At 45.2% G+C, this 22,256-nt stretch overlaps 1 protein-coding gene across 3 annotated transcripts in view; it reads left to right on the top strand.

Moving 5' to 3' along the window:
- The window catches only part of MLLT1 (MLLT1 super elongation complex subunit), a 65,773-nt gene that overhangs the window by 25,584 nt on the left and 17,933 nt on the right, over positions 1-22,256 (top strand). For all 3 annotated transcript variants that reach the window (XM_090289482.1, XM_090289481.1, XM_090289483.1), the window contains one exon: positions 21,112-21,255. In XM_090289482.1, the coding sequence (XP_090145608.1) occupies positions 21,112-21,255 (144 nt within the window). The remainder of the gene's footprint in view (positions 1-21,111; positions 21,256-22,256) is intronic.

The following is a 22,256-nucleotide window of genomic DNA, read 5'->3' as shown; positions in this document are numbered from 1 at the left end:
CCCAAAAGGAAATCTTGTACCCATTAAGCAGTTGTTTCTCATGTGATCTTAATGTGTCTGGCTTCTTTCACTTAGTATAACTTCATGAGTTCAGCTACATTGTAAAGTGTGTCAGATTTCATTCCTTTATATGGCCGAATAATATTCTACTGTATGGATGTACCACAATTTGCCTATCCATTCATCTATTGATGGACACTTAGGCTGTTTCCACCTTTTGGCTACTTTGAATCATCTGGTGCTATAATATAGTGTATACATGTACTTGTTTGAGTTCCAGTTTTCATTTCCTTTGGGTATATACCTAGGAGTGGAATTGCTAGGTCATATGGTAATGTGATGTTTAACATTTTGAGGGACTGCCAAACTGTTTTCCAAATGGGCTATAACATTTTACATTCCTACAATCATTGTATGAGGGTTCCAGTTTCTCCACGCCTCTCCAACACTTATTTCCTAGTTTTACTTACTAATTTTTAAAATTATAAACATCTTAATGGATGTGTGAAATGGTATTGCATTGTGGTTTTTATTTGTATTTCTTAATGGCTAATGATGCTTAGCATCTTTTTATGCTTGTTGGCCATGTGTATGTTTTCTTGGAAGACATGTCTATTTAAGTCCTTTGCCCATGTTTGAATTGGGGTTTGTCTTTTTGTAGTTGTTGTAAAAGTTCCTTACGTATTCTGCATAGGTGCCCATTTTTCAATGCTGGCAATAAAGCTCATTGCTGGGCAGAATAAATGTGTGACGTTAACTTCCCTGAGTTGGGAGCTCAGACTCATTGAGGGGACCCAGATGGTCACCCTCTGATCACGCTGACCCAGAAACCTCTACATGCTGTTGCTGAGTTGTGCCTTTGGAAAGTGGACTGGGCGTTTATTGTCTGGGGCCTGAGAGAGCATGCTGGTGCTTCCCCTGGCAAGGCAGTGTGTCCAGGACGAGTAAATTGGTTCCTAGATATCCTAGGACTGATCGAGTGAATGGAGTTGTGCTGAAATTCTTCCTTTATATCTGCTCATTGTCCTGGAATTGGTCAGAGGCATTTGAAGCCCTTCTTCTTCCGACAGTGAATTACCTCTTAAACCCTGGCTGTCCACTAGAAATATGCAAGCTACACATGCAACTTAAAATTTTTTAGTAGCCACATTTAAAAAGTTCAAAAGAGACAAGTAAAACTAATCTTAATAATGTGACTTATTTAATCCAGAATATTCAAAATACTATGATTTCAACATGTAATAAGTATTTTAAATTTACCAGCTATTTTACATTCTTATTTTTCATACTAAGCCTTTGCAATGGTATGTGTAATTACACTTACTGCATATCTCAGTTTAGCCAATAGGTTTTATTAGAAAGGCTTCATGTATTTAGGTTCCACAAAATTCAGTCAAAGGAAAAATTAGATTCACAGATCCAGGTTGTTCCAAATGTACATAAAAATCTTTTAGTTACTCAACTGAATATGCACTGTCTCTTAGTGATGGTTTCTTTCTAACTTTGAAGTTTGAAATGATTTTAGAGACACAGAAGAGTTGCAAACATCATACAAAGTTCCCTTATACCCCACATCCTGCTTCCTTAATGTGTGTAAACACGTTACATGACCAAGGCCTGTGATCAAAATGAAGAAATTAACATTGGTAGAGTACTTACTGTGAATAGATGTTACTTGGATTTCCCCATTTCCTACTAATGTTCATTCTGTTCTGAATCCACTTCAGGATCCTCCATTTCATTTAGCTGTCATGTCTCTTTCACCTCCTTCAGTCTATGACAATTTCTCATTTTCCTTTTTCTTTCATGACCTTAACATTTTAAAAATGTGCTAGTTAGGCATTTTGTAGAATGCCCCATAGCTTGGGATAGTCTGGTGTTTTCTCACAATTAGATTAGGGTTGTAGATTTTGGTAAGAAAACTACAGAGGTTAAGACCCCCCCACCCCAAATTGCATCATAGTATGCTGGGCCTGATAGTAACTTGACTTATTACTGGGGATGTTAGCCTGAATCTTTGGGTTAAGGTGGTGTCTCCCAGATTTTTCCACTGCAAAGTTACTGTCTGTCCCTTTCTACATTGTTAGTTAGAAGTGAGTCATTCAAATCCAGTTTACAGTCTAGGGGAGAAGTTAATCCCTATATCCAGGCAGGCATAGTTAGAACCACCACAGTAGCTAGTATTCCATTTTGGGGGAGATGCTTTATGACTGTGCATAGCTCCTGTTTCTTTTTCGCATTTCATCTACTAGTTTAGCACCATCAGTGCTGTTCTATGGTGATTTCTATTGCTCTCATTCCTTCTACATTTATTAACCGGGATTTCTCTGTAAGGAAGGCATGTCACTTCTTTCCCAGTTATTTATCCATTTATTTATATTCATGGATATATATATTTTTTCCCTCTGGGTTATAATCCAATCCTGTTGTTATTTATTTTGTTGTTCAAATTGTTCTCACTCTGGCAGGCGGGATCTTTCTCAGGTTAGTCCCTGTGTCTTTCCATCATGTGCCCATGGTTTTTTGGGTGCTTCCTCACCTTATGGCACCATGAGGTGCTCCAGGCTCATCTTGGTTTTCCTCTGCCCCAGCCCTAGAATCAGCCATTTCTCCAAGGAGTAGTCCTGGTCCCTTTTATTGGAGAATGGTATTTAAAAGCTCCTGGGGTGTCTCTGCATTTAATCTCCTCATATGACAGAGCTGGGAAGGGTATGCATGTATATCAACTGCCCCCTTCTATGTTTATTTCTGTGTCTGTCTGTATATAAAAATAAACATTATTTCATAGTAATGCCTCTAGCTCCAGACCAGCACCAGTGAGTTTATTCTACCATTCCTCCATTGCTTATTTTAAGTTCTTTCTCTGAAGGAAGAAACCTGGCTCTCATTATCCACATTATATTTGCTTATTTGTTTAACCCTAGTATACCTGGAAAGTAGTTTCAGAATTACTGCCAGTACTCTTGAGACAAGTAACTTTACCAGCTCCAATACAGTGTCTGCATGTTGTTCTTTTTAATTTGGCCTTCCAGTGTTCAATGAAAAACCTGCTTTACAAAGTTTTTTTGTGATACTTTACTCCACTTGTGTCGGTATGGTTATGTCATTCGTTTGTAATATAGTTAGATTCATTAGTCACAGTCTGCACCCCATCTTGGGTCCCCTGCCCCCACACATCTGGTTGTTGTTATTATTTTAGTTTGTGTTCAGTGAAATTCATTCTGGGTTTTGACATGCACAGAGTCATGCCTGCACCAGGACAGTACCACACAGAACAGTCCCATCCCCCTCAGACCGCCTCATGTTGTCCCTTTGAAGTCAGCTCCTCCTACCACCCTCAGTTCCTCAAAACCGCTCATCTGTTTTCCATCCCTGTAGTCTTGCCTTTTCCAGAATGTCATATAAATACACTCACACAACATACAGTCCTTTGTGTCTAGTTTCTTTCACCGAGCAGCATGCACTTAAGATGCAGCCCCGTTTGTTGGCATGATCGAAGTGTTCATTCGTCCCTGTTGTCTGCACGCACTGCACTTTGTTTATCCGTTTCCTAGGGAAGGACATCTGAGTACTTTACATTGTTGGAGGTTATGAGTGAAAGTTGCCTTAAACATTAGCATATAGATTTTTGTGTGAATGTAAGTTTTCAATTCACTTGGCTAAATTACCCAGGAGTGGTACTACTGGGTCTTACGGGACCTGCCTGACAGGTTTCTAAAATGGCCATACCCCTTTGCGTCATCCTCAGAAGCTGATGCGGGTTCTTGTTGCTCTGCATTCTTGCCAGCACTTGATAAGGTTGGTTGTTTTCTTCTTGCCTTTCTAATGAATGTGTAGTGATAGCTCTTAAAAAAACCAAAAAAAAAAAAAAAACCCTGAGATTTAATTTATATACCATATATAAATTAAAGTGGCTGGTTTGGCTCAGTGGATTGAGCGTCGGCCTGCGAGCTAAATGTCGCTGGTTCGATCTTCCAGTCAGGGCACATCAGAGAAGGAAAACTCTGACTCCAAAAAACCTCCGCTGCCTTGCGGCATACCTCTTCAGGGGAAAGGCTAAGGGAGTAAACCCCGACAGAAAATCCGGAGCCGGAGTCCCTAAGGCGGTTTGACGTTGTAGTCAACACCGGCAACTCCTGCGGCGCACCTGAAGCCAAGCTGTATTGACTCCGTCTTTCCCTTGGATCCTTCAGCTGCGAAGAGAGGGGGGGTCTGCTGCATGGGCAACAGCAGACCCTCCATATCACCCTGCCCAGGCTCTGTAGCTTCAGCTTCACTGGAGAGGACACTCCAGCGTCATCGCAAGATGTCGATTCAACACGGGAGGAGACAGATACCGTGTCACTCCCGAGTCGGACTGCACAGCCATTCTCGGCGGTGCAGATACACTCTTAAGAAGCTACACCATCGTCTCTCGAGACGGACGGCTGCCGAAACGAACATTTCATTGGTTTTTAGTATACTCATGGTTGTGTAACCATCACCCCTAATTCTATAACATGTCCATCACCCTAGAAGGAGCCCTGCCCAATTAGCAGCACTCCCCTTTCCTTACCCCTAGCCCCGGGCAACCACTCACCTACTTTCTGTCCCTGTGGATTTGTCTTTTCTGGACATTTCATATAAATGGAATCAAATGCTATGTGGCCTTTTGTGACAGTGTAATGTTTTATTAATACTTTTTTAAAGGACTTTTATTTATTTTTAGAGAGAGGGGAAAGGAGGGAAAAAGAGAGGGAGAGAAACATCAATTGGCTGCCTCTCGCACTCCCCCAACTGGGGACCTGGCCTGCAACTCAAGCATGTGCCCTGACTGGGAATTGAACCAGCGACCTTTTGATTTGCAGGCCAGAACCCAATCCACTGAGCCACACCAGGCATGTGTCAGTGCTTAACTTTATAATAGATGAATATATTTTATAGACCATGTTGTGTATTCATCAATTGTGAGTATTTGGGTTGTTCCCACCCATTAGCTATTTTGTTAAAGTTTGTGTGTGTGTGTGAATGTATGTTTTCATTTCTCCTGGCATATATTGAGGAGTGGAATTGCTGGGTCTTTTGGTAATCCTGTGGTTAACTTTTCAAGGAACTTCCATATAGTTTTCCACAGTGGCTGCACCAGTTTACATGCCCACCAGCCATGTATGAAGAGTACCAATTTCTCCACAGTTCCTCACCCACACTTTTTGTCCTTCTGATTGTAGCCATTCTGATGGATGTGGAGTAGTGTCATTAGGTTTGATTTGCATTTCCTTGATGGCTGATGACACAGAATCTTTGCATGTATTTTTTTTTTTTTAATTCATAGATTTTCTTTGGTGAGGTGTATTTCCAGAATTTTTGCCTTTTTAAAAACACATTGGGTTAGTTTTCTTATTGTTGAGTTTAGTTTTGTACACACACAGAGTCTCTGGGTACAAGTTCTTTATCTAGTATATGTAAATATTTTCTCCAAGTCTGTGGCTTGTCTTTTCATTTTCTCAACAGGGTCTTTTGCCCAATAAGAGTTTTGCCCAGTACAGTAAGGAGCCACTGGAGAGTTAAGCCGGTGGATGACATGATCACACTTGGTTTTTAATTTTTTTCTTTTTAAGCTTCACTTGAGGACATTTTTTTCATTGCTTTTAGAGAGGAAGGGATGGAGAGAAAAATGAATGCAAAAGAGAAGCACCCATTGGTTGCCTCCCGGGGATGGAATCCTCAAGCTTTCAGTTACAGGATGACGCCCCAACCAACTGAGCTATACCGGCCAGGGCACACTTGCTTTTTAAAAAGACCTCTCAGCCGTTGTGTGGTGAGAGGATGTGTTGTAGACCCTCAGTGAAGGGTCAATTCCTCTGATCCCTCTGGGTTCATCTACCTCTTTGGGCATAAGATCTTGTGGCCATGGCTTCAGAATTCCCAGCCAGGCACCATTTCCTGCCTGTCCCACTTCGTTTTGTGGTAGCATGGCCACATAATGAAGCAGACCTGGACCAGCCTTTCCAGGAAGTAATTCAGTGGCTGCCAAACAGGAAGCACTTGACTGACTTCTGGTGTCTGTTAGGAAGCAGGGTCTGTATGGGGGCTGGGGGCTCTGGGGTGGATCTGGAGGGTTTGGGCTTGGGTGTGAGGGGTCCTGCCCTCACTAGTGGGTTGCCAAGGAGCCGGACCAGGTGTGGGGCAGTTGATCTAATTTTGCTTTTTCAAATTAAAGATGCTTGCCACTTAGATCTGAGTGTCCAGCTTGTGATTGGCAACACTGAGAGGAGAAAAGAAAATCAGTCATAGGATGCAATGAGAGTTTAACTTTGAAGAAACCTCTTCTCACAGTCTCATGCCTGCTTTGGGCCAGCAGTGCCAGTCTGTGCCCTGTGAATGTTTGTTAGGACAGGAACGCTGGCCTGGGGATGCAGTTTGACCATCCCTTGAAGCTAGCCTTAACCCCATTTCTTCTGGTCTGCAACTCCCTTCATTGTGAGATGTACCATCAATTTAATAATGCACTTTGGGAGAAGAAATAAAACATATCAAGTGTGCACACTGACTTTTAAGAATTTTCAGAAAAGGTAAAATGGTAAGAAATTCAGTTTGGTTATTTGCCACTAGTATTAGACATCCTCCCTGCCCTCCACCCTGCCTCCCACAACAAACTATTATTGGGCAGAGATCTCTAACCATCATTAACTTCCAATGACTTTACTCAAAGCTTGCTATCTGAAGTCCCAGAAACAACGTTTTGGTACATTTTATTAGGAAGTGTGTATGGATCTTGTTGAAAGGGTTTTTTAAAACTGCTGGTTTCTGAGCCTTAAGCCCTCAGATGCAGCTTCTTGGACCATCCTTGCTGACTTGTGCTTGGTGAGGGGGAGGCAGCTGTGTAGGTAGTGTGGGAGGTCCCGGGGCCACCAAATTCTCCCATCCCTCCCCACCCTCCAGAGTGGAAGTGGCTCTGGGCTGTAAAAACCCACTTACATTGGGCTTAACCTTCACTTTAAATTGAGACTTGGTGGGTGAGAGCTGGTCTTGAGTGATTAAGTAGGAACCCAGATTACCCTGGTTCAGCACAACCCTTCTGGAGTCACATTTTCTGATCCCCTTGCCCTCGCCCAGGTTGGTGGGTGGAGGCGCTGCCTGCCCCGCACAGGGACAATCGGCTGGTTGATGTGACTGAGGGGGCCTGCCCTTACTGGTAGATTGCCAAGGAGCCAGAACAGAAGGGACATTGTGTGAGGAGATCCAGGGAAAGGTCAGGGGGCTGTCGAGTTATGACAAGCCACATGAGTATGACCAGCTGTGTGACTTGGTTTGTCTTTCCCTGGAGCATCTTTCTGTTCCTTGATGTGGGACTCCAAAAGCATCTGTACTTCCTGGAGGACAGTCAGTGTCTGGGGCTGCCTCGAAAGAGAAGTGCCTTAGAAGAGGTCACGTGTGCGAGAAGAGGCACAGCCTGGTCCATGCTGATCGCTGGCACTCCAGGACCTGGGAGGGCAGGTCCACTCCCGCTCCTGCCTGCTCCATAGAGGGGTAGAAGCACTGGCCTCGTGTCAGCTTCCCCAAGAACCTCTCTGCTGACTGATTTATGAGCTTTCCTGTAAAGATGGGAATTGCTAACTGAGTCATTTGTGCTGTCATCCCCACCCCACCAGAGTGAAGGAGGGATGCAGTTGAGTAGGGGTGGGGCAGGGAGTAATGTGGTCCTCACTTTCTTGGGGGATCAGAGCTGCAGGTTCAGACAGCCTCAGCTCAGGGTTTGAGAGAGGTTGTCTCATGTTTTGCATAGCTGGCTCTCGTTTTACAGACACTGGGATGTGGGAGTGGTGGTCTCTTAGACTGAGGCAGGGTGGGGAGTGAGGTTCAGGAGGAGACCAGTGATTTTGGGGACACCATGTTCTTTCCTCCTTTTTGTCTGTTTTGGTCTAGGTTTCTTTGTCATATTGCCACTTCATACGTGTGTTTATGTTGCAGGTTACTTTCTCACTCTTTCTGGTGTTATATTGGGGACTAATCATTAAATTAGGGCTCCAGATAACAGAAGCTTACTTTCAGCATAAAAGCATTTGTCTATTTTCATGGCACATGATCTCTCTCTCTTTCTTTCTCTTTAGAGAGAGAGAAAGAGAGAGAGAGAGAAGCATCAATTTGTTCTTCCACTTATTTATGCATTCATCAGTTCATTCTTGTATGTGCCCTGACTGGAGATCGAATCCACCACCTTGGCATATTGGGACAAAGGTCTAACCAACTGAGCTACCCAGCCAAGGCCTCATGGCACAGGCCTTTAAAATATAGGGTGTGCCTTTCTGCCATCTTGTTTTAATTTCTTATTGTTTATCAGTACATGAATAATTCAGGTTACCATAAATTCAGGTAATATTGAAGCATGCAGAGTAGAAAATTGGGACTCTCCCCTTTCTATCCCTTTACATCCCTCAATCTTTTTGATCTCTCAAGAAGTGAATGGTTGAATTGTTTGTCATCCAGAATGGTTCCCTGTTTTATGCTTGTGTAGCGGTAAAGTCTTTAGTGTGAAAGCAGTGGGGTTCCACTTAGACTCACAGCAGTGCCATTAGCTTTCCTCTGTCAGCAACGTGTCTTGGAGCTCTTTTCTTGTCCACGTGTAATGATGACCAGCATTTTTGAGTGCTCGTGTACAGGGGGTTCTGTTCTTCTCATTTCACTGGTGAGGAAGCTGAGGCCTGAAGAGGTAATGTAACAGTGCTCAAGGTAACTCACTGAGTGCAGAGCCAGCTTAGGTCCAGGGCCGGCCCCCTTTGTCTCTTTGCTCAGTGAGTACCCTCAGTGGGCATGCATCGTTTTGTTCAGAATTCAAAGACACAAAAAGAAAATGTTTCTCGTACCCCTGATCTCCAGAGACAAGCATTTCAGTGGTTTGCCTTCCACTGTTGGCCCGCAGTGCTGTGGTGACTGTTCTTTCTGCACCTGGTCCTGGCCATCCCTGAGGGTTCTCCTGGCCTTCTTGGCAGGTCAGTCTGATGTGGTGAGAGCCTGGACTGTGCTTCCCATGCTTCCCTGCCAGCCAGAGTTAGTTTTATTCTCCTTCCTTCCCTCGTGCACCCAGAACTCTTTGGTTTTGTTTTCTCCTTTCACTGAGGCTCAAAGAGGTGGACTAGCTGGTCTAGAGTCACAGCGAGACGCTGTTAGACCTGGTTTGACATCCAGGAGGTCTCAGACCCCGAAACCCATGGTTTTCAATTCACATTGCACTGTTTTTCTTAGGCTTTTTGAAAATTTTCCTTCTAACTACAAAAATGATATAGACGAGGTCTGTCCAGAAATTATCCAGTCATGTAGTATGAAAAATAGAGTTATTTATTGAAGAAGATAAAAGAAACATTGTACAAAGGACAATGAAGCCTCAGTCCCCTTCAAAGTAGCTACCTTGGGACCTCACACAGTTCTCCCAATTGCCATAAGCTGCCCTGTTGTATTTTCCTGAATCTCATTGACAGTATAAAATATCTTCCCTTTCAAAGGTGATTTTAGTTTTGGGAGAAGCCAGAGGTCTCTGGTCTGTAGAGGGTGAGTCACCTGGGTGATCTGACGTTTCACAAAAAACCTCTGCACGAGATGTGATGCATGAGGGGGCACATTGTCACGATAAAGCTGCCAATATAGGTGTGACCTTCTGAATCATCTGAATAGTTTCTGTGGAAGAATGTTCAAGCTTAACATGAAATTTGATGCATATTCATTGCTCTACTCAGTCATTTTGAATGCAACAGCCACACAGTACACATGGCCATTCAATGGCATCTAGTGCCCACACTGACTAGCACAGTGAAGTCGTCATTGTTCACACATGTGCATTCCAGTCCACTTTTCCTTGGTTGCCAGGTTACATCTGTGTCATGCAAACTGTTCTCATTATATTAACAATGGTTAGACTTTTTTTCCGACATACTTCGTATGTATATCAGTTGCAAGGAATTGAAGTCCTGTTTCCTTGAAGTAACCACAATGTTTCTTTCCAGAAATATTTTGTTCTGTGCATATGTGTGCACACCTTTAAACTAAAGAGCTGTGGACCCACCCATGTCAGCACACATAACTCTACCTTGTTCTTTGTGACATCTGCAGAGCTCTTCCCTCAGCTTAGATCAGCTGTGATTCCCCCAACTTCCCTGTTGAGAACTTTTTCTGTTCCTATTCTATGCCTCTTTCTACTGCAGTGCTACCGAGGAACCCTCCCTAAACATTTGTTCATGAGTTCATAGGGTCGAGTCCTGAAAGTGGAATTTGGTGGGGTTTGCTCTGGGACATTTCTTCCATGTTCCTTCCCTTGCTTTCTCTACCTGGAGGTGAGCAGTTCTCTCTTGCTGCCCTAGAGCAGTTTGGTTTTGACTGACTGCAGGTCAGGAAGACACCAGAAGCTGTGGTCTTGGCAAATGATTAGATGCCACTAAATCTCAGTTTCCCCTCCTGATGGATGGTGAGAATTTGCAAGGGTAAAATAAGTGCTCGGTAAACCCTGTAGCACAGTGCCTGGCCCCTGGGGAGGGCTGGTTAAGTGGTACTGGTAGTGGGCAGGCGGCTGCTTGAAGCCAAGATTGAGGCATTTATTTGCCCAATGGCCAAGAAGGACCTGGGGGACTTGGGGATGGAGTGTTCCATTGGGCCTTGTCTGAGCTCCTCTGAGTTCTGTGATGGGGGCTTGTCCTGCTGCACTCTTGTCCCTATTCCAGGATAGAGCCAGTCATAGCAGGTAATGTGTAGATACTCAGATGTAGCACTGTGAGAAAGGCTAGGAATGGAGCTAAGCATATATTTAAACTTATTTAATGAAGAAAACTTAAAAATACGTATAGAGGTGTTCATAGCCACTGCTGCCTGCCATCTCTCTCTAAGGCCAGCGCAGCATCTGGCTCACAAAACTCCAGCCGAAGAAGAAGGTGAGTAAGTATGAAAGTCTCTATACCATGACTTTCACAAAGCAGACCGCTCACAAATCGACCAGTGGTAAAGCAACAAAGAAGCATCTGGCTACAAGTCACTACTGGAGGAGTGAAGAAACCTCATCGTTAGAGGCCTGGACGTTATCAGCAGTCCACTGAACTTCTGATTCGCAAACTTCCCTTCCAGCATCTGATGTGAGAAATTGTTCAGGACTTCAAAACAGATCTGTGCTTTCAGAGCACAGCTGTTGGTGCTTTGTGGGAGGCAAGTGAAGCCTATATAGTTGGCCTTTAGGAAGATACCAACCTGTGTGCTATCCATGCTAAATGTGTAACAATTAGGCCAAAAGAAATCCAGCTAGAACATCACACTTGTGGAGAGCATGCTTAAGAATCTACTATGATAGGAAACATTTCATTCTTTAAAACTTCTTTTCTCTACTTCCTGTTATTGGTAGTTCTGAACTTTAAATTTTTTCCCCACGGGATCAAAAGTACCGAAGTATATGATTGCAGGTGGAAAATAGGGGACAGAGCCCTGGCTGGTATGGTTCGGTGGATTGAGTGCCAGCCTGTGAACCCAAGGGTCGCTGGTTTGATTCCCAGTCAGGGCACATGGCTGGGTTGCAGGCCAGGTCCCCAGTTGGGGGCATTCAAGAGGCAACAGAACAATGTATCTCTCATGTATCAATGTTTCGCCCTCTTTTTCTTCCTCCCTTCCCCTCTCTAAAAGTAAATTAAAAAATAAAATAAAACCTTTTGAAAAGAAAATAGGGGACAGAAATCAAGTATTGGCAGTTTTTCCATTTTCATTTGTGTGTGAAATTTTTTAAATATAAAGGTGGGGACATAAAGCATTAATGCAAATCATAATTTTCAGTGAACACATTTCAGCAGTTCAACTTTATAGTAATTATAAATCTGTTAAATTTTTCTGGGTAATGTCAGCATTTGGATTTTTTAAAAAAACAAGTAAATATCTTATTGATAGCAACTAAATGGTGTTTGTAGCATTTTATTTTACCTTTTTATTGAATTTATTGGGGTGACATTGGTTAATAAAATTACAGGTTTCAGGTGTACAATTCTAATAACACATCATCTGTATTTTGCATTGTGTGGTGAAGCAATTTTATTATACAGTAGATTCCATCCATTCACTATACTTTTCCTAATTGAGTTGTCAAAACGTGCAAGTCCATGTTTTTAATATTGTATGCCTCCTGTAATGTTGCTATTCCTGTAAGTTTGCTATTAAAATACATTAAACTTTTTAAAAACACATATAGAAGTAGTGAGAAGAGCAGAGCAAACCATCGGCCTGGCACCACCAACAATTTCAGCAGTCACCCGGGTACAGTGTCACTTTCATCTCTACCCTCAGGATTATTTTGGATCAGGTCCTAGACACCCTATCTTTTAATCTATAAATATTTCAGTTTGTGTCTGTAAAAGATGAGTCTCTTTAAAAAAATGCTTAACTACAATATCACCATATCTAAAAATTAATACATTCTTTAATATTAAATATTTGATGATATCAGATTTCCCTAATGGTCATAATAATTTGTTTACATCAGGATTCAAATAAAGGCAGTGCATTGCTATTGTTTGCTGTATTTCTCTAGCTTTTTAAAATCTTTTTTCTCCCTCCATTTCTCTTTCTTTCTCTCTCTCTTTTTTTTTCTTTCCTTGCAAAGCATTTTAAAAGCCAGATCGCCCTGGCTGGAGTGGCTCAGTTGGTTGGGTGATCATTCTATAACTGAAAGGTTGCAGGTTCGATTCCTAGTCAGGGTACATACCTTGGTTGCAGGTTCAATTCCTGGTCCAGGCATGTGCGAGAGGCGACCGAGTTCTCTTGCATCGATATTTCTCTCTCTCCCTTCCTCTCTCTCTAAAAGCAATGAAAAAATGGCCTCAGGTGAGGATAAAAATTAATAATGATAATAAATAATAGAATTTTTTTAAAGATATTATTTATTTCTTTATTTTTAGAGAGAGGGGAAGGGAAGGAGAAAGAGGGAGAGAAACATCAATGTGTGGTTGCCTCTTGCACACCCCCAGCTGGGGACCTGGTCCGCAACCCAGGTATGTGCTCTGACTGGGAATTGAACTGGCAACCCTTTCAGTTCACAGGCTGGCACTCAATCCACTGAGCCGCACCAGCCAGGGCTAATTACAGTAGTCCTTCTCTGTATTGCAGTTCACTTATCGCGAACTCACTGTATCGTGGAATTTTTAAAAATATATTTAATTATTTATCATGGATTTTTTGCTATATCGCAGGATTTTGCGGTACCATATATGTATGTTGTTAAAGTTACGTAGGTTTAAGAGTGTAGAATATGTTTAAGAACATAAGTAGTGTTTATGAAAGTGTGGAAAAGGTTAATAAGGGACTGGGAAAGATTAATAAGGGACTGGGAATGGTTTATAAGTATGTGGGTAAGGGTTTATAAAGCCTTAAAATATATATAAATACTAAAATAAATGTAAGGTTCCTAGTTCGCGGATTTTCACCTTTGGGGGTGGGGTGGGTCTAGAATGTAATACTCGCGATAAGTGAGAGAATACTGTAATATAGTTTTTTAAAAAAAAAAAAAACCTGAACTTCCGGCCAAGATGGCGGCGTAGACAGACAAGCTACGTCTCCCTCCACAACTAAGAAGGAATACAACTACATCAAAACTAGAAATAACCAGAAGTTCCAGAAAATCGAGCTGCATGGAAGTCCAACAAACAAAGAAATAAAGAAGAAATACTCATCCAGACAGGTAGGAAGGGTGGAACTGGTGAGGAGAGGACAAGGTGTGGTCGTAGGAGCAGATATGGCAGCAGTAGGCTGGAGGAAAACGCAGTTACATATTTTAAAAAGTCGGGAGGGACACCTGGGGAGTGTTTCCAGCCCCAGACCAGGTCCCAGTGCCGGGGAAAATAGAGCCTCATTGCTTCTGACTATGCAGGCTGGTGGGGGTGGGGGCAGAGGAGACTGCGGGTGTCTCAGCTGAGTCCGCTTGTTTAAAGGGCCCCCACCCACGGTCCTAGAACATCCTCAGACCCACCCACTCTGTGAATGACAGCCAGGGCAACAGCTAGAGGGGCTCCAGTCCCATATGGAAGTGGGAGAAATGCCTGGAAGAGGGGCGAGTGCTGAGCAGGCGGCATTGTTCCTTCTTATACCCCTCCCCCACACACAGCGCCACAGCGTGGTGAAACGGGTCACCCATACTGACGAATACCTAAAGCTCCGTCCCTTACAATGTAACAGGTGCAACAGCTCTAAGACACAGAGGCTAACAAACACAGGAGCCTGTCAAGATGAGACAGAAAAGTATGGCCCCGAAGAGGGAACGGATCAAGGTTTCAGTGGGAGAACTAAGTGACAAGGAGATAGCCAACCTAACAGATGTAGATTCAAAACACGGTAATTAAGATTGCTCACAGGCTTGATAGATATGCTTAAGTACGACAAACACATAAGGGAAGAAGTGAAGGCTATGCTAAGTGAAATGAAGGAAAATCCACACAAAACCAATGGTGAAGGGAAGGAAACGGGTTCAAATCAATGGTTTGGAACATAAGGAAGAAAAAAACAGTCAACCAGTACAGAATGAGGAAACAAGAATTGAAAAAAAAAAATGAGGAGAGGCTTAGGAACCTCTGGGACAACTTTAAACGTGCCAACATCTGAATCATAGGGGTTCCAGAAGGAGAAGAGGAAGAGCAAGAAATTGAAAGCTTATGTGAAAAATAATGAAGGAAAACTCCCCAAATTTGGCAAAGGAAATAGACATACAAGTCCAGGAAGCAGAGAGAGTCCCAAACAAGCTAGACCCAAAGACCACATCAAGACACATCATACTTAAAATGCCAAAGTTTCAACATAAAGAGAGAATCTTAAAAGTAGCAAGAGAAAAGGAGAGAGTTACCTACATAGGGGTGCCTGTAAGACTATCAGCTGGTTTCTCAAAAGAGACTTTGCAGGCAAGAAGGGACTGGCAAGAAGTATTCAATGTGATGAAAAGCAAGGACCTACAACCAAGATCACTCTATCCAGCAAAGCTATCAGTTAGAATGGGGAGGGGGAGAAATGGGGAAATGGTGCAGGGACTGAGAAGCATAGTTGGTTGGTACAAAATAGACAGGGGATAGTTAGGAATAATATAAGAAAGGGTGAAGCCAAAGAACTTAATATGCATGACCCAGGGACATGAACTAAGGGGAGTGGGATTGCTGGAAGGAAGATGGGAGCAAAGGGAAAAGAAATTGGGACTACTGTAACATAATAAAATATACTTAAGAAAACAAAACAAAAAAAATCTTGTTACGTTTGATCCATAGGGATGTTGCTGGCGGCAGCCCTGTAAACGTAACAGTTAGGTCTGTGATCAGGTTCAAATTTGACTTTTTTAAAGAAGTCTAACATATATAAATCCCAGGGCCTCTCACAAGGGAAAGTCAAAAAGGCCCCAGGTACAAGTGTGGGCAAGGCCCAGACAGTGAGGAGACAACCCCAGGGATCCCGAGAAGCCAGGCTTTTTCCTCTGGACTGCTGGCAGCCTGAGGGTCGGTTACTCTTACGTTTGTACCCAGGGTAGAGCAGTAAACCGATGATGATCCAGGACCAGCCCTGTGAGCTGCATGAGAGAGCAGGGTCCTGAGGAATTGAGGGGAGGGTCTGAGGTGGTGGAGAGGGCAGCATCGGGAGCCTTCAGTGCAGTCAGCTAGTCCTGCTTGCCTTGTGCCCCGTGCCAGAGCCAGCCTGGCCCATTTGGGCTCTCATGGCCTGGACTTCCCATGCACTGAAATGGGTGCGCATGCGCTGGCTTTGGTTGCTGGCACCAGTTTAGCCAGTTCCTCCGCATCTTAGTTTGCTGAGGTCAGAGGGAGATGCTGGCCTGTGTCCAGTGGCCTGCGGAGTGGATGGCTGCCCACAGCCTGGCCTCAGCTGCTTTTGCTGAGAGTGGGGCATGTGTAGGGGTCTAGATGGACTAAGGATGTTACTCTTAGGGAGTCCTGGCCCAATATACCTTGAACGGGCCGCTCCTCACTGAGTATGCTGCTGACTCTCTGGGTGCTCTGGTGCTGGCTGTGTCTTGGCTTTCTCTGGAGTTTGGTTTCCTAGGGGCTGATCACCATTCTGAAAGTTCTCAAGCTTCTCAGGCTTGTCAAGAGGGAGCTCCGGTCACTATTCTCTGTGCTTTGAGACACACATCCACTGCAGGGCACAGGCTGGTCCCTCGGGGAGGCCTCTGCCTGGCTCCGATGCTGCTACTGGCTTTGCCCTACACTGCCCCCATCTGGGAAGTCATACAGAACTCTTCCTGGTCTCTTGTTTTGGACTGTTGCCTTGACCTGTTTGGTTTGTGTGGGCATGAAATCCTCTCCAGGGGTTCCAGAGAATACTGCCTGCCCATAGTGAATCTTGCTCGGCTCACCAGTGACCAAGCCACGTGACACCAGGCAGGTTACTGCCTCTGTTTCAGTTTCTTCATCTGTGAAATGGGGACAGTAAGAGCATCTGTGTTTTGGGCTGTGAAGCATTCATACATATTAAGTGCTTGGAAAAGTCCCTGGTCGTAGTGTATAGTCAGTGTTGCTGCTGTGGTGACTCATCTACATATTCTGAGTGTCCATAGGTCAGAGATTCTTCCGTGGTGACTCATCTACATATTCTGTGTATCCATAGGTCAGAGATTCTTCCCTGGTCTCAGTCACTGCTATGAACACATGGCAGGTACCCATTAAATTTTTGTAGGGTAAATGAGTATGTGGACACATTGAATAGTCACAGGTGCTTGGTCAGTTCCAGGCCCATCAGAAACAAAAAAGAGTCCCTTTGTCCATAATGCTCACAGTCCATTGGGGTGGATGGACAGAAAGCAGACATATATCTTGTGAACCTTGATTAGTCCTACTTATGAGAGTGAATCCCACACTGTGATTGGGGACAGTGATCCAAGAAGGCCTGCCAAAGGATGAGTGCAGGCCCAGAGGAGAGCTGGATGGGGGAACTAGTCAAGACGGCGGCATGGCCTGAGATGGCCAGATTGCCCTGGCCGTGGTGGCGGTTTGGCCTTTGTTTAAGGTTCAGAGGGAGGTCACTGGCAGGTTTTGAAGGAGTGGGTTGGGGGTAAGCCAAGAGCCGGTTTAAACTTTGTGGATTAAAAGGGGGCTGTAGTGAAGCAGCTGGATGGTTAGGAGATGATGAGTGGTCTGGAGATGAGGAAGGGCTGGCTGAGGAGCCAGGAAGAAGCAGCTGAACCTGCCATGAAGCCAGAAGGTAAAGCTGTGGCCGAGCACAGGGTCAGCCAGAGAGGGCGCAGAGGAGAGGAAGGTCTGCTGTCGAGCCTTGCAGTGCTCCTGTATTTGGCAGAGCTGTGGAGTGCCCGCCCTTTCCGTGCCCCTCTGTTGGTACCTGTGGCTTCAGGTACCGTCTGTCTGTTGTGTCTCCCAGGTGTCCTCCTCTAGCCCAGATCTCTTCCTGGTAAAAAGAGTAGCTTCCATTTATTGGTGGCACTGAGGTGAGCGCCTCAGCTGCGTTATCTCATCAAATCCTCCCCATGTCAGGGTAAGAAACCAGGGCTCAGGGTGGCAGGCCTGTGACCAAGGCTAGGCAGTCGGTGAGGGCAAGCCCCAGCCTCTCAACCCCTTCCAGTTGCCTGTCGGCCTCCTGCTGGTGTCCCTGAGGACCCAGGGCACCCTCCCCTCCCTGACAGGTTCCCTGAGTTGAGCGTCTTCTCTGTATATGCAGCTTCACTGCCTTGTATCCACTTAAAGTTATCCAGAAAAGTGTGAAACATCTGCAGAAGAAATGGAGCGAAGCCCTGTTGTAGCCACCGCCTGGTTCCGTGGCTACATTTGGTCCATCCCTGGCGTGCCACTGTCCTGACCTGAGTCATTTTGGAGAAAATCCCAGACATCAGCATTTTGTGTCAATATTCCAGAATGTTCTCTGAAATATAAGGACTGCTTTAAAAAAAATAATAAAAATACTAGTGTCACACCTACAGATTCATAATTCCTTACTACCAGTGTTTAAAGATTTTTTTCTGTTGAATCAGAACCTAGGTAAGATCCACACATTGTGATTCATGAGCTTTTCTCTTTTAATCTGTAAATTCTTCCTCTACCATTTTGTTCTTTGCAGTTTGTTAAAGAAACTGGGTCATTTGTCCTGTAGAATTTGGTACTGCAAGGCTTATTGCTGCTTTCATCCCCATGGTGTTTATTTAACACCATCCTACTCTGTGTATTCCCTGTCAATTTGAACTTGAGTGTGGAGGTGAGACTGCCTGGGAAGGTGGCATCAGTCTTGCCTGGTGGTCTCTGTGTGTGATGTATGTGGGCAGCAGCTGATGGGCAGCACCTGGATTAGTGACCCATGATGGGTTACAGAACTATGATGAGTTCATTTCTTCTTCACATAGGAGCTGGGACATATCTGTGCAGCTCACCTGTCATCTTCTGTGTGGTTACACTGTGCAAAGGCAGGGCAGATGTTTGAGTTTTCCTCCCCTTTATTTGCCAGTTTCCAACCCTGCTCCCAGTTACAATGTCCTGTAGGCTGGAGGGTGTTTTTTTCCTGGGGCATGAATCTGGGTTTGTTCTTCCTGAGCCTTAGTCCCTGTAGACTCTTCTGCCCCAGGACACAGTACCCTCCCAGTGGCTGCCAAGGCCCTTCTTTCTGGGTCACCTGCTGCCACTGCTCTCTGTCCTCCCCTTCCGACTGCTGCCATGTGGACTTCCAGGGTTCCCAGAGAGGATGCTGTGGCCTGTAGCGCTTCTTCCCACCCCCTTGACCTTTCTTGACTTCATCCCCTCATAGCCATTCTCCAAGTTCATCACAACATCCAGGGGGCCATTCCTGGCCCCTTTCCCATCCCCATTGTTGGATCAGGCCCTTCTCTTATCCATCCTTTCATTTCATTCTTTTGGCAAATGTAGAGCACCTCCCCTAGGCCTGCACCTGGGGCAGGTACAAGACAGGAGTTCCCAGAGCCCCTGCCTCCAAGAGCTTTCCAGTTTGGTGGGGAGACATGCCCTTTGTGACAGGTACCTTTATAAGGGTGGGCATGAGACTGCTGGCACAGAGGGGCACCTGCCATGTTTAGGGGCATAACAGAGCATCTTCCTCCTTGACAAGGCATCAGCAGGCAGCTGATGGCCTCAGGGCAGCAGCTCTATGATGTTGGGGCTGCCTACCTGAGACTCTCCTGGCTTCCTCTCTGGTCCTCCTGTGTTTGACACTGTATCACACAGGTTGACAGGAAGAAGAGAGGTGCTGAGACTTTCTCTCTGCACCTTTATTTTTGATTTGAGAAGGAAAGCCCTCCCTAGGCTGACACCCCTTTCCCTTATATTTCATCACCCCACCTTGAACAAGAGGAACGTTTCCAAGTCTGGTTTAGATGGGCTGAAGTAGAAACCCATGCATCCTGAGACCAGGGGCTGTGGGGAGGGGCAAAGTCAGTGTTGAGAAGGCCTGTTTACCCGTCTCCTCCTCAGACTCACGGCTCCTGGAAGGCAGGGTGTGCGGCTGCTTCATGTGGCAGGTGTGCTTTCTACCTTTGTGGCCTGAATGGGGGAACAGTCTTCCAGGTGGACTGAAGGACCCCACTCCTAGCCCGTTTATTTAGAAGTGGACACATGGCCAGCTGATTCCCACTCTCAGAGTTCGAAAAGCCTGGCATCGCTCATGCAAACCAGGCAGGCCTTTCTGGGGAGGCCGAGGAGGAGTGGCCAGGCTGCCAAACCCATCTCTGCTCCCTCCCTCCCCAGGGTTGGGGTGAAGAGAAAAAGGCATGGAAATGCAGGGCTCAGCCACTTCGCTCCCCTTCCCTTCCTTGACTGACCTATCTAGTCTTCTCTGAAATGCTGAAAAACTTTCACTGGCTCCCATACTCTAGTGTTTTCTCTCCCAATGGAGAGCACTTTTAATAATCAGGGTGTAATTCACATTCCAGAAAAGCCGCCCTTTTAAAACATGCAAATTTGATGGTATTTAGTATCTTCATGGTATTGTGCAAGAGGAGTTTTCTAATTCCAGTATGTTTTCATCACCCCAGAAGGAAATAACGTGCCCATTAGCAGCTTTTAAGTCCCCCTGACCAGCCCCTGGCACCCACGAATCCACTTCCTGTTTCTGGGTTTGCCTGTTCTGGACGTTTCTCGTAATGGAATGACACACTTTGTGGCCTTTTGTGTCTGGCTTCTTTCACTGAGCATTGTATTTTCAAGGTGCATCCACATTGTAGCGAGAGTCAGCACTTTGCTCCTTTTCATGGCTCAGTAAAGTTCCTTTGTCTGGATGGATCACGTTGTGTTTATCCATTCATCCATAACGGACACTGGGTTGTTTTCAGTTTGAGCTGTTGTGAGTCATGCTGCTGTGGACATAGATGTACAAGTTTTTGGGTGGATATATGCTTTCATTTCTCTTGGGTATATATCTAGGAGAGAGATATGGATCATAAAGGTATTCTATTGTAACATTTTGAGGAATTCGCAGACTGTTTTTCAAAGTGATGACACCATTTTTCCTTCTCACTAGCAATGCATGGGGATCCAGTTTCTCCATGTCCTCACCAACACTTGTTATTTTCTGGTTGGCTTTTTTTTTAGTCCCCATCATCCTAGTGGGTGCGAGGTGGTATCTCCTGGTTTTGATTTGCATTTTCCTAATGATTAGTGATGTTGAACATCTTTTTGTGTGCTTATTGGTGATTTGTATATCTTTGGAGAAATTTTACTTCTGGGAAAGGGATGAGTGGAGGCTCTAGGATCATGGGCCTTAGAGCCTGCAATCAGGTCTCAGCACTGTCACTTGAAGACACTTAGCTGTGTGTCTTCAAGCCTTGGTTTGTTGGTGCATACTGTGAGGCCTCAAGGGGGAGTGTGTACGGGGCTGCTGTACACACCATTAGCAAGAGTATTTTCATTAACAATTTGAGAACATCATTCCTGATGATCTTTGCTTCTGTTGTGGAGCCTGCTTTGCTGGGTACTCTGCAAAGAGTAAGTTAATTAATTTTGGATAACTGGGTAGACGAGAAGTAGGTGCAGAGAAAGAGAGGTGGAGGCCAAGCAAAGGTGAATGACAGGTAGGGGCTTGCAGAGGGGGCACGCATCTGCATCTGCCTCTGCCTTGTGTCTGTCCCTGTAGTCTCCTGTTCACCCTCTGAAATGGACTTCCTTCTTTTCTTTGTTTAAGGAGGAGCCGAGGAAGGTTTGCTTCACCTATGACCTGTTCTTGAACCTGGAGGGCAACCCACCTGTGAACCACCTGCGCTGTGAGAAGCTCACCTTCAACAACCCCACCATTGAGTTCCGGTACAAGCTCCTGCTGGCTGGCGGGGTGAGTGTGCTGGAGCAGGCGGGCCCTGCCTCTGCTTGAATGGACGCAACTTCTCTGTCATGGATTCATCTCTGCTCCTTGTGGTGGCAGCCTTGGTGCTGGGGGTGCCTTTGGATCTCCTGGTCACATCTTTCCAGCATATGGTTGAGCACCTGATACCCAGGGGGACAGGTAGTACAGGTAGCACCTGGCAACGCTGGATAGGACCCAGGTGTCCCGAGTCTATGCTAGGGCGTTGTCGGCCAGCCGGGAATGATGAGTCGCTAGTTATCCCCATAGTTTCCTGCTTGGCTATGATTAATTAGCATATTCTTCCATAAGGGGTGGGGGGAGGAATGGTGTGAGGCCATCCCGTCAGCATGGTGTGGGACACTAGAGACAATTTTTAATGGGATTGGCAAGGCCCTGCTGGAACCCCCATCACTTAGGGAAACAGCAGCAGCTCTCTGCAGGGTTCCTGATGATGTATGCTGCCTGGTAGTTCTGTCCTTGTGAGGCCAGATGAAGGTGTCAGCTCTCAGAGCCTGGGTCTCTGTAGCGAGTCGTGTGGCCAGCAATCCTGGTGTGGTGGCAGAGTGCCAGGGAGCATGTGTGGGGTGCTTGGTGCTTATGGATGGTTGTGGAGGAGGCAGGGCATTTATTGTGTGTGCTGAGGGACATGTAGGCTGAGGACATAGGACATCCCAGAGCCACCTGTTAGTGATCCAAAGTCACTGAGCATTTGCCTCACTGCCAGCAGTGCCTGCAGTGGAGAATTTAGGCCCAGGTCTGAGTTTGTGTGTGTATGTGTGTGTGTGGCAAGCCCACCTCCCTGTGAATACAAGGAGTTTGGGCTGAGTTTCTTTGGTCTAGAGTGCAGTCCTTTCCTCTTCATTTAATTTACTAAGCATTTATATATTTATTGCAGGAAATTTGTGTAATTTATCCCATGTCCCTAATGAAAGATTAGTCTGGGATTTGGACCTAGCATGTGATTATTGGTGGAGTTTGGTAACAGAACA

This window comes from Furipterus horrens, unplaced genomic scaffold (genome assembly GCF_987537825.1).
Source record: "Furipterus horrens unplaced genomic scaffold, mFurHor1.1.pri manual_scaffold_10, whole genome shotgun sequence".
Lineage (NCBI taxonomy): Eukaryota > Metazoa > Chordata > Mammalia > Chiroptera > Furipteridae > Furipterus > Furipterus horrens.
This window is presented reverse-complemented; position numbering and strand designations above follow the sequence as displayed.